This window comes from Terrapene carolina, unplaced genomic scaffold (assembly GCF_002925995.2).
Source record: "Terrapene carolina triunguis isolate 2854851 unplaced genomic scaffold, T_m_triunguis-2.0 Scaffold236, whole genome shotgun sequence".
Lineage (NCBI taxonomy): Eukaryota > Metazoa > Chordata > Testudines > Emydidae > Terrapene > Terrapene triunguis.
The window spans coordinates 457257-475874 of record NW_020664587.1 but is presented as its reverse complement, the minus strand read 5'-3'; the positions used below and the strand labels follow the sequence as shown (position 1 = coordinate 475874).

General features: G+C 50.7%; 1 protein-coding gene across 2 annotated transcripts in view; it reads right to left on the bottom strand.

The window, feature by feature from the left end:
* The window catches only part of KDM1A (lysine demethylase 1A), a 165019-nt gene that overhangs the window by 4288 nt on the left and 142113 nt on the right, over window positions 1–18618 (bottom strand). For both annotated transcript variants that reach the window (XM_024199597.3, XM_024199598.3), the window contains 2 exons: window positions 9585–9712; window positions 2414–2560 (listed from right to left, as the gene is read on the bottom strand). In XM_024199597.3, the coding sequence (XP_024055365.1) occupies window positions 2414–2560; window positions 9585–9712 (275 nt within the window). The remainder of the gene's footprint in view (window positions 1–2413; window positions 2561–9584; window positions 9713–18618) is intronic.

Genomic DNA, 18618 nt, shown 5'->3' with positions numbered 1-18618 from the left:
ACATGATAGATCTGCTCTGGCCTTCGGTGGTCTGGCTGCTTTACCTTATAATTCACCTCCCCAACGGCTTCCACGATCTCATAGGGTCCACACCAACTGGCCAGGAGCTTACTTTCTGCTGTTGGTACCAGCACCAACACCTGTTCTCCTTGTTGAAATTTCCGTGTTTTTGCCTGACGATTGTAGTAGGTTCGTTGGGCCTCTTGTGCTTTCTCCAAACGCTCTTGGACTATGGGGATCACTTGGGCTATTCGTTCTCTCATCTGGGCTACGTGTGCAATGACATTCTTCCCTGGGTTGGGTTGTTCCTCCCATTCCTCCTGCGTGATGTCCACTAACTTCCCTGAGACCAATGTGACAGCACTCCCAGAGTCCACCAAAGCTATGGTCTGGATGCCATTCGTCTTTACTGGCCTGGTGTACTCATATTGGGCCATCGCAACCCCCACCAGGCTGATTAGGCCACATTGGTCCCCGGGATCCCCCAGATTACATTGCATGGGCTCCTCCCTGTTGGGGCACTGAGCTGCTATATGCCCTAACTCCTCAAACTCATAACAGCGATATCTCATTCCGGAGGTTGCCCTCTGTCTTGGGCCCTCTGACTTGCTTCCCCAACCCTCTCCCCCCGGACCCCTAGGTCCCTTTGGGGCCTCAGGCCACTCCTTGGTGCCTGTTCTTCCAGCTATGGCTTTCCTGGAGTTCTCGATGATCCAGGGCCTCGGGATAGGGACTGGCTTCCTGAAACGCCGTGTTTCACCTCCCGGGGTTTCGAACAGTTCACGGGCTGCCAGTTGTCTCTCTATAAGGTGACTAGTTCGTCATAGGTGGAGCGGTCATTCTGGCCTACCCAGGCTTGGAGGCCCGCTGGTAGTCCCTTCGTATAGTAGTCCCGCACCAGGAGCTCCATCATTTTCTCTGAGTTGAGAGCCTCTGGGCGTAACCACTTCCGGGCTAGGTGGATTAGGTCAAATAGTTGTGATCGCGGTGTCTTGTCTTCACAGTACTGCCATTCATGGAACCTCCGGGCTTGCAAGGCTGTCGTTACCCCTGCCCTGGCTAGGATCTCCGCCTTCAGAAGGGGGTAATCTGCTGCCTCCTCTGCAGTCATATCATAGTAGGCCTTCTGGGCCTCCCCGCACAAAAATGGGGCAAGGATACCTGACCACTGGTCTCGGGGCCAGGCCTCCCTCAGGGCTGTCCTCTCGAAGGCCAGGAGATACGCCTCCACATCATCCTCCCGGGTCATCTTCTGCAGACAGTAGCTGGCCCGTATGGACCGTGTCCCATCATACCCGCGGCTCAGCTCCGTAAGGGCCTTCACTTGGTTCACTAGTTCCTGCAGCATGGCCTGGGTCATCAGCAGGTGATTGGTCTCTTGCTGCAGGGCCTCCTGTTGGGCAGTTGCCTGGACCCGGGTAGCCTCCTGCTGGGTGGCAGTGGCTTGCACCAGTGCTTTGACCAGATCCTCCATCTTGAGGTAGGGTGGTTGTGACCCACTCTGGATTATGTTCACGGCACAGAAATCCCACTCCTGACACCACGTGTGACAAGATGGCCGATGTAGTATGGTGGGTCCTGCGCTTTTCTTGGTTGGGGGGGGGGGGCTAAGATGCCACCCCGTGCCCCTGCTCTTGGGGCACTGAGGGCCCCACTAGAGGCCCGGAAAGGTGGTAAAGGAGGGAAGCGGGGGGGGTCAGGGTTTGCTCCTCACTCTGAGTCCCAGCCCCTCTCAACCCCTGTGGGTCCTTACCCTCTTCCCCCTTGGGTGAGGTACCTTCAGTCCTTAGACGCTGGGGGAGGGAGTCTCCCTCCCCTGCTGGGGCAGGGTCTCCCTTACTCCGGTTTTCTGATCTTCCAAGTCTCACAGCACACCTCCAAGCTCCAGTCCTCTCTCCTGACTGCCTGAAGCAGGGGGTTTTATTAGGTTGCTAACAGGGCCTTAATTGACTACAGGTGCTCCAATTAACCTGTAGCAACCCTCCCCAGTCTTCAGGGAACCACGCCTTAATTAGCCTAGGGCTTATATACTTCCCCTCTACCACTGCTCCCTGCCCCTCCTGTATCACAATGTAATATTGTATATTAGAATATGTTTATTATTATATATTTTATTATAATGCTTTGACATAACCAAAATGAAATATCTCCATGTTTCCAAATAGACATATTTTTGAATTTCTGTTCAGGAGAAGTTTCAAAATTTTGACTTTTTTCTCCAATTTAGAACAAAAATAAATTTCAAAATGTTGGATTTTCCCACAGAAAATTCTGTTTTCTGACCAGCTCTAATCGTAAGAGAGTATCTGAGGAATGGATGAATTACCAAATGCTCCTGTTTCACAAATGGCTTTTGAAATCCTATTAAGTTCTCATGCCAGTCACTTATAATTGCATTTGTAGATTCTCTCACCTGGGGAGCACCTGGAATGGCTGGTCCTGGAGTAATTGGCTGAGCCATCAAGTCATAATCATTTCCAGAAGATCCAGCCGCTACATAAGAATAGGACCCCCGGGCCCAAGGGTCAGCACGCCAACGAGATACCACTGTCTCCTTGGGCTAAGACAAGAAGAGAAGAGTGTTGTGTTGTATGTGTCACTAGTTTTACATGAGTAAGTTACAGCCAGTAAAATAAGCATGAGGCCCCTAATGCTATCACGGTATGTGTCTGTATTTGTTTTCCTGTGTGTTAAGAAATATTTGCATCACAGTTGTCATGGATCAGGAAGCTCACTTCTACAGATATTCTATCAAACACATTTAACAGGACAATAGTACAGAATCTCCACAGAAGATAAAAGATTGTGTTCGAAACATCTGATTCCAATCACAAAGCAGTGACTTAGCACCTGTTGAGAACTGCAATTCCCACGCTGTCTGTGCATGGGAATAGAATTTATGCACTTAAAAATGTGCAAAATGGTAGCACTTCCTACAATTGTGAATGAAGAGCCCCTTCTGAGACTCATGAAGGATCTTAAGGAATATCCTGCCTGACCAAACTGCTTTTGCCAGTTCTAGATCTGGGATGCCACATTATGACCCTGGCCCATTTTTAAATTAGAGGGACATTACGGAAAAGACTGTTACCTTTTCCGTAACTGGTGTTCTTTGAGATGTGTTGCTCATGTCCATTCCACATTAGGTGCGTGTGCTTGCCACATGCAATGGTGCTAGAAGTTTTTCCCTCAGCAGTATCTGTAGGGGAGCAGCTCTGGTGCCCTCTGAAGTGGCACCCGCATGGCGCGATATAAGGGGCGCCGCTGGCTTCCCCCACTCTCAATACCTTTTTGCCAGACACTCTGACAGTGGGGAAGGAGGGCGGGTCATGGAATGGACATGAGCAACACATCTCGAAGGACACCAGTTACAGAAAAGGTAACTGTCTTTTCTTCTTTGAGTGCTTGCTCATGTCCATTCCACATTAGGTGACTCCCAGCAGTTCCCATGGAGGGGGGTAGGAGTTCACGGCTGCGCAGATTGTAATACAACTCTGCCGAACCCAGTGTTGTCTCTGTCCTGAGTGATGGTATAATGAGACGTGAACGTGTGGACCGAGGACCACGTCGTGGCTTTACAGATGTCCTGGATCGGGATGTGCACCAGGAAGGCCGCCAAAGATGCCTGCGCTCTAGTCGAATGGGCCCTGACAATCAGCAGCGGCGGGACCTTTGCTAGCTCGTAACAGGTCTTTATGCAAGAGGTGATCCAGTTGGAAATCCTCTGCGAAGAAACTGGAAGGCCCTTCATCCTATCCGCTGTAGCGATGAAGAGATCGGTCCATTTACGGAAAGGCTTGGTACGCTCCAGGTAAAAGGACAAGGCCCTCCGGACGTCCAGCGGATGCAGACGCCTCTCCTCAGCAGTCTTGTGCGGCTTGGGACAGAACACAGGCAGAAACATGTCCTGGCTCACACGGAAGGAAGATACCACCTTCGGTAGGAAGGCTGGGTGAGGCCGCAGCTGGACTGTGTCCTTATAAAACACTGTATAAGGCGGTTCCAAGGTCAAGGCCTTAATCTCTGAGACTCGTCTCGCTGACGTCACTGCCACCAGGAAAGCGACCTTCCAGGATAAGTAGGAAAGGGAGCAGGAGCCCAGCGGCTCGAAAGGCAGGCCGGTGAGCCTTGAGAGGACCAGGTTAAGGTCCCACTGCGGGAGAGGGGCCCATACCTGCGGGTAAATCCACTCGAGGCCCCTCAGGAACCTGACAGTCATGTCATGAGAAAAGACTATCTGAACTTGGATCGGCTGGTGGAACACAGAGATGGCTGCAAGGTGCACTCTAATGGAAGAATGCACCAGACCCTGGGTCCTGAGATGCAGTAAGTAGTCCAAGATGGACTGCACTGAGGAACGCAAGGAAGAAATGCCACGCTCCGACGCCCAGCGGGAAAACCTCGTCCACTTGGCCAAGTAAATTAATCTCATGGATGGCTTCCTACTTCGGAGGAGGACCTACTGGACCTCCTCCGAGCAGGTATGCTCCTCTGGGTTCAACCACGGAGCGTCCACACCAAGAGGTGTAGAGACTCGAGGTTGGGGTGTAGGAGCCGACCGTGATCCTGTGACAGCAGATCCCGATGGTAAGGAAGGGGCCAGAGAAGGGACCACTGCCATGTTCATGAGCGTGCCAAACCAGTGCTGGCGAGGCCATGCAGGGATGATCACGATAACCTGTGCTTTGTCCCTCTTCATCTTTACTAAGACCCAGCTGACCAGAGGAATCGGAGGGAACGCGTACATCAGACCCTCGGCACACGACAGGAGGAAGGCATCAGAGAGGTAGCCCTTGCTAAGGCCCTGCCGGGAACAATACCGATGGCACTTTCTGTTTCACCTGCTGGCAAACAGATCTACTTGGAGAGTTCCCCACCTCTGGAAGATCGTGCAGGCCACAGGTGGAGCGATCACTCATGGTGAGAGGAGAAGTCCCTGCTGAGGTGATCTGCTAGGGCATTCCTGATGCTTAGGAGGTGACCAGCTTCCAGATGGATGCTGTGGCCGATGCAGAAGTCCCAGAGATGGAGAGCCTCTTGGCAGAGAGCTGACAGGCACGCTCCTCCTTGCCTGTTGATGTAGAACATCAAGGCCATATTGTCCATTAGGACTCTCACCACTTTTCCCGACAGGTGCAGCAGGAAGCCCCCGTAGACTAGCCGGACCGCTCTGAACTTCTTGACATTTATGTGTAATGTTGTCTCCTCTGGAGTCCACGTCCCCTGGGTCTGGAGATGTCCGAGGTGCGCCCCCCAAATGAGGTCCGAAGCGTCCAACACTAGCTCAACAGATGAAGTGGGACTTCGAACAGGACTACTTCCAGGACCTTCTTGTGATCAGTCCACCACTGCAGCGAGGTGAGAACCGCTGGAGGAATGGTTACGATCTTTTCCAGGTGGTCCCTGAATTGGGAATAGGTTGACGCCAGCCATTGCTGCAGGGGCCGCATGCAGAGCCTGGCATGGCGGACCACGTATGTGCAAGCTGCCATGCGGCCTAGCAGGTGCAGGCACACCCTGGCCGTTGTCAGGGGAAATGTGGACACTTTCATGATAAGATCCGTCAGGGCCTGAAACCTGTCTAACGGCAGGAGCGCTCTCGCTAGGGTCAAGTCAATCATGGCCCCAATGAATTCTATCCTTTGAGCTGGAACTAACGTGGACTTTTTGTGGTTGACCAGTAGTCCCAAGGAGCGGCACGTGGCTTGTAAGTATAGTGATGTCGCGTTAGACCTGAGCCTTGTAGCTGCTTTAGGCCAGCCAGTCGTCGAGGTACAGGTAAACCTGGATATCCCGACGCCTGAGGTAGGCCGCGACTACCGCCATGCACCTGGTAAACACCCTTGATGCTGTAGTCAGGCCAAATGGAAGGACCACAAACTGGTAGTAGGCCGAACCAACCGTAAAATGGAGAAAGCGTGCGTGTCCTGGGAAGATCGCTACGTGAAAGTGTGTGTCTTTCAGGTCGAGGGCGGCATACCAGTCTCCCGGATCCAGGGAGGGGATAATGGAGGCCAGGGATACCATGCAAAACTTTAGCTTCCTTAGGTATCTGTTCAGGTCTCACAGGTCCAGGAAAGGACACAGACCACCCTTGGCCTTTGGGATCAGAAGAGCCCCTGAACCTCCTGCTTGAGAAGACTCTCGTGAAAAAGATCCCTGAAGAGCGATGAGGAGGGTGTGTGGGGGCGTGTGTGGAAATAAACTGGGAGGGTGTAGCCGTGCGCCACCGTACTGAGGACCCAGAGGTCCAAAGTTATTGCTGACCACGCCGGGAGGAAAAAGGAAAGGTGGTTGCAAAAAATCGGATCCAGGAAATAGACCGGTAGGTCGTCCTCGGGCGTCCCTCAAAGCGACTTTTTAGCTCCTTGCTTGGAGCGGGTCGAGCCCAACTGGGAAGAGGGTGGGAGTGGGTGGCTCGTGTACAGTCTGTAGCCCTTGTGTGGCGGGTCCTGCCGGGGCTGGCTCCCTTGCCTCTGGGGAAGTTGCGGTTTTACATGCCGGACCCGGAACGTAGAGCCCCAGGGTTTTTATGATGGTTCGGGAGTCCTTCAGCCCATGTAATTTGTTGTCCGTCCGCTCCGCAAACAGGGCCTGGCCATCAAAGAGGAGGTCCTGAATCGACTGTTGAGTCTTGGAGGACAACCCGGAGAAGAGCAGCCAGGACGCTTACCATGGAAATGGCAGACGCCATGGTGTGGGCGGCAGAGTCTGCCATGTCAGATGCCGCTTGAAGGGTTGCCCTGGCAGCGGCCGTGCCCTCGTCGAGGATCGCCCGGTATTCTTTACCGGAACCTTCTGGGAGGGCATTCTCAAACTTGGCTAAGGTCTGCCACATGTTAAAGTTGTAGCAGCCAAGGAGGGTCTGGTGGTTGGCCACCCTCAACTGTAAACTCGATGAGGAATAAAGTCCAGTCTCCTGGAGTCTTTATTTTTGGGGGTAGCTCCAGGTTGCCCCTGGCGTTCCCTGTGGTTAACTGCCTCAACCACCGGGGAATTTGGGGCAGGATGGGAGTAAAGGTATCATGCCCTTTAGTCGGGACAAAGTATTTACACTCTGCCCGTTTGGAAATAGGGGGGCAGAGAGGAGGGGGTTTGCCACAAGATGCTGGGTATCTTCAATACCTCTTCATGAAGGGGAAGGGCGACCCTAGCAGAGGCTGTGGAGGAGAGGATTTAGAACAGGGAGTCCACTTGCTCTTCCAGCTCCTCCACTTGCAGGCCAAGGTTGGACGCAACCCTCTTCAACAGCTCCTGGTGCACTTTAGCATCATCCTGCGGAACCAGGTGAGGGGGCTCTGTGATGGCCTCATTTGGAGACGAGGAGGCGGCGGCCAGTACCGTGGGTTCCACGACACCATTTGGTGGTCCAGCAAGCTGTTCCCCTTGGTCTACATGGACTTGCGGGGTTTTATCCCCTGGGGTCTCAAGCACCCTAGGCAGTTGGGTTGTTGAGGCCACAGGCCTGTCCAAGGCTCCCGACACAGAGTGGGCAGGCTGGGAGGGCTTGTTGAACCTCCACAGGTTCCAGGGGTACCATGGGCCCGGCCACCAGGCAGGTTTCGGTACCGATGATGCAGGTGGCACCGAGGGTCTGGGAGGCTGCCCTGCTGGTATGGAGCTTTGCTCCGTACTGGAGCCATATCCGGAGCGACTGCTAGCTGGTGACCCGGATCCACTGGAGCAGCGACCCCATGTCTGGTGATAATCGCGATCACGTCTAAAGGAGGACCGGTCCGAGTGGGATGTGCGCTTCCATGGGGACCTCAGTGACCGGTGGCGCTCGGCGGATCTGCGACAGGAGACTGCCAATCCACGTCTCGCGCTTTGAGACCGGTACCGAACGAGGAACGGGACCTGCAGGTCACCCGATCATTCCTGGGATCTGTAATGGTGTTCTGATGATGTTCAGGGACGGTCCTGACGTTCCTGCCGGGGAGCGCATGCCTCTGTGGATCTGCACCAGGTAACTGGCGAGGTCCGCCTCAAATCCTGCTGCTGGTGCCCAAGGTCTGGTGATTGTAGAGGGCTCCGATGCGTCTGCCTCCCTAACTTGGAGGCATGATGGCTTTGAGTGGGTGACCGGTGGTGGGACGTCCCCTGTGATGGGGAGCGGTACAGTTGGGGCAAGGGCAGATGGAAAGGTCCCAAGATGGCCTTACCCCAAGATCTGGCCACTGCCAGGGCTGGTGTGGGCGGCACTGGGAGCATCAGGATCTCCTGCGCAACCTGGAGCGCTTCAGGCGTTGACGGCACCTGAAACTGATGAAGGCCCGCCTCTGTGTCCGGGCTTCCGGGCTCGACATGAGCTGAGGCCCGACTTCCTGATGGGGGAGATGAGCCGCCCAGTGCGGGTCTTAGCTCGCCCTCAGCCCTGTCCTTCCCCTTGCAGGGAGTAGGAGACCGTCCCCTACTGGCCTTCTTTGACTTCTTGGCCAGAGCCGTTGATCAGTGCCGGTGGGGCACTACACACCGATGCTGCGGTGCTGGGTGCCAAGTCGGACCTTTGCTCTGGGGCCGGAGTGAGCGCCGACTCCATCAGGAGCACTTTGAGTCTGTTTTCATGCTCTCTCTTAGTCCTAGGTTTAAAGGACTTGCAGATTCAACACATCACTTATGTGCTCTTCACCGAGGCACCCAAGACAGCTACTATGCAGATCGCTCATGGGCATGGGCCATTTGCAGCAATTGCAGGGCTTAAAGCCTGGGGACCGGGGCATGCCCCATCCCCCAGCTAAGTCCCTGACGGGACTAATAAAACTCTAACTATTGCTAAGGGCTAACTAACTCAATTACTAACTATGTACACTAACTTTACAAGAACTCTAGTTTGTATGAATGAAGTCTAAGCAACACTAGTAAGAGCAGCGAACGTTCCGTGAAACGTCACTGGCAGCAAGAAGGAACTGAGGGTGGGGGGAGCCAGCGGCGTCCCTTATACGCCATGTGGGTGCCACTCCAGAGGGTGCCAGAGCCGCTCCGCTACAGATACTGCTGAGGGAAAAACTTCCGGCACCGGTGCATGTGGTGAGCGCACACACACCTAATGTGGAATGGACATGAGCAAGCACTCGAAGAAGAATCTGATATTGTGATAAATGTATCAAAGATGTAAACATTGTGCTAGGCCAGTTAATACATTTAGCACAGAGGATCCTATTTGTCATTCTTTCACAGAAATTGCTATCCTTGCCCTGATCCTAATCCAAAAATAGAATTCCTGAATTAATTTATGTATATCTGGCCATTTTAGTTTACACAATTTTTAAGACTTGTCAGATTAAGTGTGGCCTAGAGAATGAACAATTCAAAACCCATCTAAAGTCCTACAATGTCTCTGACATTTTGAAAAATGGTTATGGTTTTGATAGATTCACTCCATAAACAGGTCCTAGAAAAGAACAGCTGGCACTCCGATATACCATGGAGGCATTCAAACACTGTTGCAAAGAGTGGCATAAATACCTAGCACAGACAGGTAGATAATACAATCAATTATCTAGCATCCTTATGTTTTCTAGCAGCAAAGAGTCCTGTGGCACCTTATAGACTAACAGACATATACAAAACAGTGTGAGTAGTACCTGGGGGACAGCACTGCTGCCAAAGATGCCTTTGAGAATTGCAAGGCAGCGCCCAACAATGACATCATCACTGATGTTTTCCATGATCCCAGCTGCTTCTCCTGCTACTAAGGCCAAGAGAATTGGAGCTAAGGAGGAGGAGGAGGAACAATGCATCAAGGTGCTGGTAGATTTTTTTTTAAATTATGAGTAAAGTACTTTAACTTAAACTTAGAAAAATGTGTAACAGAACCTAAATTTCCCAGACAAACCAAACCCAACAAAATTACAAAATGGCCTTAAGTCACCAAGAGCCAGGTAAACCACCACAGTGCAAATACTTCACTGTGAGATAAGGTTACATTATAATTAAAATGGACATTTTGTTAGTTTCTTAGCTGGGACAATCCGAATGACTGGAATGTTAAAAATCACTTTTATAACCTGCTTAGGAAGAACTAAGTTGGTAAAAGATGTAGGTGGCCCTCATTAAAGACACCATTGCTTTTTTAAAATGGGGAATCATGGGGTGTGTCTAGTGGGGCTCCACAGGGACTGGTACAACATTTTTATGAATGATCTGGATTTAAAGATGAAATCATTGATGACACAGACTGGCAAACAATGATGAAGACAGGGCTGTCATACAGCGTGATCTCGATTGCTTGGTAAAGGGAAGTTACTTACCCTTTTGTAACAGGAGTTGTTTGAGATGTGTGTTCCCTACCTGTATTCCACTGTGGATACATGTGTACTCCATGCGACTAGAGAATCCTAGCAAGTAGTGTCTGTTAGTCTGCATCTGTGCCCCCTGCTTGCCTCAGTAAGTGCTGAGGGCATAATGGGGGATGAAGACCAATAACTCTCCAGTTCTTCCTCTTACTGTGAATCAGAGAAGATCTGAAGCAAAAGGGAAGGATGGCAGGTAGTGGAATACAGATAGGGACCAAGAACTCCCGTTACAAAGGGTAAGTAACTTTCCTTTCCTCCTTTTCAAGTGCTGGTCCCTCTGTGTATTCCACTGTGGGTGACTGACAAGCAGTACTCAGAGAAGGGTGCATGTATATAGGTGGTATGGCCGCTTGTAGAACTGCTGTCCCAAAGGATGAGTCAGCAGAGGAGGCTTGGACCAAAATGTTAGGTCTCCTGCATGGATGGAACCATATTGCTGCCTTGAAAACATCAAGCAGAGATACTTCTTGAAGTGATGCTACTGAGGCTGCTTAAGTTCTCGTGGAGTGAGCTCACTCCCTATGTGGTGTAGGAAGGTGTACTAACTGATACAATAAGATACAGCCAGAGATCCACTTGGAGACCCTCTGGTAGGAAATAGCTTGTCCTCATTCCGCTTTGGCAAGAAACAGCCTAGGTGACTTTCTGGTCTGTTTCATTCTCCATCGGTAAAATGCCAAAGTTCATCTCACATTGAGGGAGCAGTCTTTTCTCAATGCTGGACGTATGGGGCTTTAGAAAGAACATAGGTAAGTGGTGTCAAGTATCAGAGGGGTAGCCGTGTTAGTCTGGATTTGTAAAAAGTGACAGAGTCCTGTGGCACCTTATAGACTAACAGACGTATTGGAGCATAAACTTTCGTGGGTGAATACTCTTGCATCTGACGAAGCGAGTATTCACCCACGAAAGCTTATGCTCCAACACGTCTGTTAGTCTATAAGGTGCCACAGGACTCTGTCGCTTTTTATAGGTAAGTGGATAGTCTAGTTTATGTGGAATTCCAAAGCTTCTTTAGGGATGATAATTTTGGATGCAGTCATAGTGAGACCTGGTCTTTATGAAATACAGGAGGGTCTCCCATTAGGGCTCCCAGTTCACCTATCCCTCTGACTGAGATGATAGCAACAAGGAAAGCAACCTTCATAGACAGGTGAAGCATCAAACAGGTAGCCAGGGGTTTAAATACTAACTTAAGGTCCAACTGAGGGGTTGTCTTATTACTGGTGGGAAAGTTCTAATTCAGTCCTTTAAGAACCGAGAGATGAACCTGTATTGAGCTAAGGGAAAGACCTGTCATCTTGAGGGTAAGGAGGTAATCCACAAGAACTGACAACCAACCAAATACAAAGCATGAGGTAAAGAGCTTCTGGGCTGAGATGTCTGCCCTCGCCTTTCTCTTGAATCAAGAGGTCCGGGAAGGGATGAATGCTGATGGACGGCTGGCCTGACATATGCAGGAGACCTGGGAACCAGAACTGCCTGGGCCATTTGGGCACAAGAATAACTCATGCTCTCTCCTGTTGAATGTTCTGCAGTACTCGAGAAAGCAGGAGGATAGGCGGAAAGGCATAATTCAAACTGTCTGTCCAAGGGACTAGGAGAGCGTTACCTCTAAAAAGTGGTCCCGAGCTCCCCTGGAACAGTATGTGCTGCATTTCCTGTTTGCCTGCAATGAGAACAGGTCCTGAGGAAGGGTTCCCCACTGAGAGAAAATGCTGTTCACCACTGAGCTGTGTAACTTCCACTCATAGTCAGTGGCAAAGTGCTAGCTGAGTCTGTCTGCCAGCAAAATCTGGGCTCCTGGGAGGTATGGTTCTGACAGGGTGAAGTGGTTTCTCTATTTACCAGTTCCATAAACTGACTGCTTCTATACACAAGGGAATGGATCTCGCTCCTCCCTGGTTTTTAAGGTAGATTACAGTTATCGTATTGTCTGATTTATGAGAATGTGATGAGATTGGATTAATGGCATGCTTGTCAGACTGCTCTGAATTCCAGGAGATTTACGTGCATCCTGGTTCCCAAGGGCATCCAAGTGTGACCATCTGCTGTGTGACCATCCATGTGAGTTGGCTCCATAAAAAGAGGCACCTGTGATTACTGCCCTGTTGGGTGTGGGGGACAGGAAATGAATGCCCATGCACACTTGTGCACAAGCTTTCCACCAGCTCAGAGACACTCTTAACTTGATGGGGATTGTTACTAAAGTATTCATGCTGTATCTGCTTGGGACATATACTGTGTGCAGCCAACCTTGTTGGCAGCGGAGGTAGAGTCTAGCGAATGGCATTATGTAAGTACATGATGTCATGTGAACCAAGAGAGAAAGGCAAATCCAGACCGATGTCCATGGGTTGTGCATAATCTGATTTATCAGCCTGCTTCTGGCTTAGAATCTGTCCGTAGAGAGATAAGCCTTTGCCCTGAGTGAGTCTAAGGTTGCTCTTATGAAATCTATAGTCTAGGTTTGAGCCAAAAGACTTTTTCATGTTCACAGAGATTCCCAAGGATGGTGGGAGACAAAGCAGAGACACCCTTCTGTGGGAAGGGTGAATATCGACATGAAAGCATGCGTCTTTCATATCGAGAACTGTGAACCATATCTTTCTAGTGCTGGTATTATCGATGCCAAGGTAACCATGTGAAATTTTACCTTGTCACTAAAGATACAGACTTGGGTACCACTGGTCCTGAGGAGGGGGGTCTCCATTTGAATGGATGAAACTGGTAGTAGGAGACTCCTGAGCTCATTTACCTCAGTGGGGGGGGGAGGGGGGAAGATTGTTCCACTGGTACATATCTGACTGACTATCTTGATGATGAGAGCCCAGTTCCATTGGCAGTAGCATCGGTATCTATGTTGGGAAGCCACAACTAGTGGATGGAATCAGAGATGAACTTCTACCTAGTGAAGGGTGGACCTGACAATAGGAGAGATTGCAGATCCAGGAAGATGGCGATATCCTCAGGAGTGGTGTAGGATATTGAAGCCTTAGAAGTCTGTAGCTTGTTGCCTCATGTTGCCAGAGTCAGTGTAAAGGGATTCCTGGTAAGAGGAGGTTACTCACCCGGTGCAGTAACTGACATTCTTCGAGATGAGTGTCCCTGTGGGTGCTCCACTCCAGGTGTTGTTGCGTCCCTGCGCCTTTGCTCAGAGATTTTTTTGCAGCAGTACTCGTAGTGGCCACGCATGCTCAGAGGCTGCCCCCCGCTGTGAGTCTAGGTTAATAGTATGCATGCGTGGCCGGTCTCCTCAGTTCCTTCTCTACAACGGAGGCCCCCCAACTCCGAAGTAGAGGGGAGGAGGGTGGGTAGTGGAGCACCCACAGGGACACTCATCTCGAAGAACGTCAGTTACTGCACAGGGTGAGTAACCTCCTCTTCTTCGAGAGAGATGTCCCTGTGGGTGCTCCACTCCAGGTGACTTAAAAGCCATGTGTCTTAAGGAGGTAGGGACTTCGGATCTGATAGGTACGCCGTAGATAGTACAGCCCTGCCCAAACGTATATCAGATAGAGGGCCTTGAGTAAGGGCATAGTGTTTAACTAATGTGTGCTCAGAGGACCAGGTGGCTGCTTTACAGATATCAGCCAGGGGAACTTTGCGTAAGAATGCTACAGAGGCAGCCAGAGATCTAGTGGAGTGTGTTCTGATGCCGTCTGGAGGTGTAACTTTCTTCATCTGATAGCACAACCGGATGCACTGAGAAATCCAGTTTGAAAGTCTCTGGGTAGAAACAGGCGTACCTTTGGAGCGCTCCATGATGGAGACAAAAAGTCTGGAAGAATTTCTAAAAGGTTTGGTTCTATCCAAATAGAAGGACAAGGCCCTGCGTACATCTAGTGTATGCATTGAGGCTTCGAACGAGTTCGCATGTGGTTTCGGAAAAAAGGTCGGTAGGTGTATCAGCTCATTAATGTGGAATGACGAGTGCACCTTTGGAAGAAATTTGGGGTGTAATCTGAGGGTAACCTTGTCTTTGAAAAATAGCGTATATGGTGGGTCTGCCATAAGAGCTGCTATTTCTCCTGCCCGTCTGGAAGAGGTAATTGCCACTAAAAATGCTGTTTTCATCGAAAGGTGTAAAAGGGAGCACGTGGCTAGGGATTCAAATGGTTGTTGAGTTAGGCAAGATAGTACTAGATGAAGGTCCCACGGGGTGGTAGGTGGTTTAATGTCTGGGTATAGGGTTTGGAGTCCCTTGAGGAAACGCTTGGTGATAGGATGAGCAAAGACAGAAGTGTCATCAATTTTGTCGTGAAAAGTTGTAATAGCAGCTAAATGGACCCTGATGGAGCTGAAAGAAAGGCAGGATTGCTTAAGGTCCAATAGATAGTCAAGTATGAGCGAAAGAGATACCAACATGGGACAAAGTTGTTTAGCTGAACACCAATGTGTGAATCGTTCCCACTTTCGTAGATAGGTGGTGCGAATAGATTGTGTTCTGCTATGTAGGAGCACCCTTTGAACTTGTTCAGAGCAATTTAGTTCGCTTTGGGAAAACCATGTAGGAACCATGCTTTGAGGTGAAGCATGGACAGGTTGGGGTGGAGAAAGCGTCCGTGTTGTTGTGACAGGAGGTTCGGGATGAGAGGCAAGGAAATTGGTGGTTGAATCGACATTCTGGTGAGGAATGGAAACCACGGTTGTCTGGGCCACGACGGCGCAATTAGGATCACCTTGGTCCGGTCTGTTCGTATTTTTATCAGGACCCTGTTGAGAACCGGTACCGGGGGAAACGCATAGAGTAAGTTTCGGTGCCATGGGATCATGAATGCGTCTCCCAGGGAATGTTTGCCCAGTCCTGCTCTGGAGCAAAAATTGGGGCATTTCTTGTTTTTTGTAGTTGCAAAAAGATCTATGGTTGGGTAACCCCAAGTGCTGAATACGTTGTGAATGGTTTTCTCGTCTATCTCCCACTCGTGGTCCCATGGGAAGCGTCTGTTTAGTTCATCCGCTGTGGTGTTCAGTACTCCGGGAAGATAGGCAGCCGATACCCGGATGTTGTTCGCAATGCACCAATTCCAGAGCTTCATAGCCTCTGTGGACAGCGAATGGGATCGAGCGCCTCCCTGCCTGTTTACATAAAACATGCATGCAATGTTGTCTGTCATTATGCGTACGTGATGATTCTTGATTAGTGGCAGGAAGTGACGGCACGCATTGCGAATAGCTCGAAGTTCTAGGACATTTATGTGCAGGGAGGTCTCGGTTGAAGACCATAGCCCCTGTACTGTGTGGTGAGACATGTGTGCAACCCAGCCTGTCAAAGATGCATCGGTGGTCAGTATGAGGGATGGAGCCTGCTGAAGAAAGGGGACTCCAGAGCAGAGGTTGGAGTGAACTGTCCACCATTGTAGAGAATCTGACTTAGGTATGGAGAGAGTCTTGTTTAGAGAGTGCACATTCGGTCTGTAAACCGTGGCCAACCACGCTTGGAAGCACCTCATGTAGAGGCGTGCATTTTGGACGACAAAAGTGCACGAGGCCATGTGACCTAGTATTTGTAGGCAGTCTCGGACAGTCACCTGGGGACTGTTGCGAATTTTTGTGGCCAGTTGACTTATGGAGTTGAAGCGGTCGGGTGGGAGAGATGCCAACCCCGGCTGGGAGTCGAGGTCTGCTCCTATGAACTCCAGGTGCTGGGTGGGGCGTAATGTGGATTTGTTTTTATTTGTAGGCCGAGAGATAGGAAACAATCGATGGTGAGCCGCGTGAACCGGAGAGCTTCGTCGAATGTTGAGGCTTTGAGGAGGCAATCGTCGAGGTAAGGAAATATTATGACCCCTTGTTCCCTGAGGTAGGCAGTGACTACAGCTAGGAGCTTGGAAAAGACACGGGGGGCTGTGGACAGTCCAAAGGGGAGAACCCTGTATTGAAAATGTGTCGAGCCGAGGGTAAATCGAAGGAAGCGTCTGTGGGCCGGATGTATAGTCACATGGAAATAGGCGTCTTGTAGGTCGAGGGCAGAAAACCAATCGCACTGCTCCAGCACTGGGATTATGGTGGTGAGGGTAACCATCTTGAACTTTTGCTTTTTGACAAATTTATTGAGCTGCCTGAGGTCGCCATCCCCCATTTTTCTTTTCTGTTAAGAAATAATGGGAGTAAAAACCCTTCTCTTTGTGTCGTTCTGGCACAATTTCTACTGCTCCCAGATGAAGGAGATGTTGCACTTCTTGGAGGAGTAGCTGCTCGTGAGAGGGGTCCCTGAAGAGGGACGGGGAGGGTGGGTGGTTGGGAGGCAAGGAGAGGAAGGGGATGGCGTATCCAATTGTAACTACCTCTATGACCCACTTGTCGCAAGTAATGTTCTTCCATTGATGGGAGAATGGTTGTAGGCGGTGTGTTGGCTGAAGTGGGAACGGTGTTTTCTAAACCCTCGACCAAGGCTTCAAATCTGCCTATTAGTTGGAGGGGGTTGAGACGCCCCTGCAGAATTGGGACGACGACGCTGGAATCTTGGTCTTTGACGTTGTTGTTGTTGCTCCTGTGGTCTATGGGAGTGTTGTGTAAATGCGGGACAGCGTGGACGTTGGTACGGTTGGTATCTATATTGCCGTCTTCTGGTCATAGGTGTCTGGAGACCTAAAGACCGGAGGGTTGCCCTTGAGTCCTTCATTGAATGAAGCACGTCGTTCGTGGTAGAAGCAAAAAGTTTGTCACCGTCAAAGGGAAGATCTTCAATGGTGCTCTGAACTTCTCGAGGAAAGAAAGAGGAGGAGAGCCATGGACCCCGTCGCATGACCACTGCTGTGGCGGTCGATCTTGCTGCAGTGTTGGCTACATCGAGGGCCGCTTGAAGAGCAGTACGTGATATGATTTGTCCCTCGGAAACCAGAGCTGTGAATAGTTGTTTCTTCTGTTCTGGAATGTCGTCAATAAAATCCATGAATTTATTATAGTTTTTGTGATCATATTTTGCAAGGACTGCAGTATAATTAGCTATACGAAATTGTAGGGTCGAGGATGCGTATACTTTACGACCAAAGAGGTCCAAGCGTTTACTGTCCTTGTTGGCTGGGGTGGAACGGGAATACTGTTGTTTGGCCCTTTGGTTTGCGGCGTCTACTACCAATGAGTTTGGTGCTGGGTGGGTAAAAAGGAATTCAGAACCATTTGAAGGGATAAAGTACTTCCTGTCCGCTTGTTTACAGGTAGGTAGGCTTGTAGCTGGAGTCTGCCAGATGGACTTAGCGGGTTCTAAAAGGGCTACGTTGATTGTTAATGCCACCCTAGAGGAAGAAGAGGGCTGTAGGATGTCCGTTAGCTCATGCTGTTGTTCAGTGACTTCCTCCAAGTTAATTCTCAAGTCACTGGCAACTCTTTTAAAGAGGTCTTGGAATTTTGCGTAGTCATCCGACGGTGTTGGAGGAAGGGGAAGTAAGGCTTCTTCAGGCGTTACCTCCGGCTCTGCTGGAATTGGAGCAGGGCTAGGTTGATCCTGGAAGTGTGACTGTGCTGCCAGGTGTCTTGTGTCACTGGCAGATTCGTCAGGTGGTGGCGCTAGACCGGTGTTGCGCCTGGTTGAATTGCCGTAGCGCACATATTCGAGGGTACGATGCCCATGGTGTCCAATATTGCCAGGGTGGTGGGTAGGGCATAGGTGGTGCCATCCAGGGGTTCACCCCCCAGGGGGCAGGATCCTGAGAATAGGATGAGGTAGTTTTCTTATAACCTCTGTTGACTGGGGTCTGGGAGTGGGAGTCTTGATATGGAGAAAAAACTTCCTGTGGATCAGTTTCCTCCTCACTGGAGGAAGGCTGTTCAGATCCCGACTCAGGCATTGGAGAAAAACAGGCATTCATCAGGGGAGACTGCAGGATAGGTGATACCAAAAGATCTGCTGTCTGAGTAAATTGAAATGGTGAGGCTCCTGCTTGAGGTGAAAGCTGTGCAGGGGGAGGTTGCCGTGTGGGGACATTCCTCTGAGCAGGGGTTTTGCTTGTGATCTCCCTGTCAGTTTGCTCTGCGGTTGTCGGTGCCGCGGTTGGTGCCGGACGGGCCACATCAGCCTGCAGGGGATCAGGCATGTTATGAAATGTCGGCACCGCGTCCGTCACGGTGCCGAACGGCGCCATAAAAGAGGCAGACAACTGAAAGCCTGGAGCCTCGGCACCGGAGCCTCACGCCGCCGCAGCCTCAGGCGGCTTTCGCGCAGTTCCTGAGGAGCCCGGCTCATCAAAGTTGCTAAGGCGAGGAAACACAGGCAGGGAGACCGTTGATCTGCCTGAAGAAATCTTGTGCCTCATAACCTTCTTTGGTGAAGAAGGCTGTCCTTTCTTTGTAGATTTTTTCAGTTTTTTTGAGGCGGGGGGGGGGG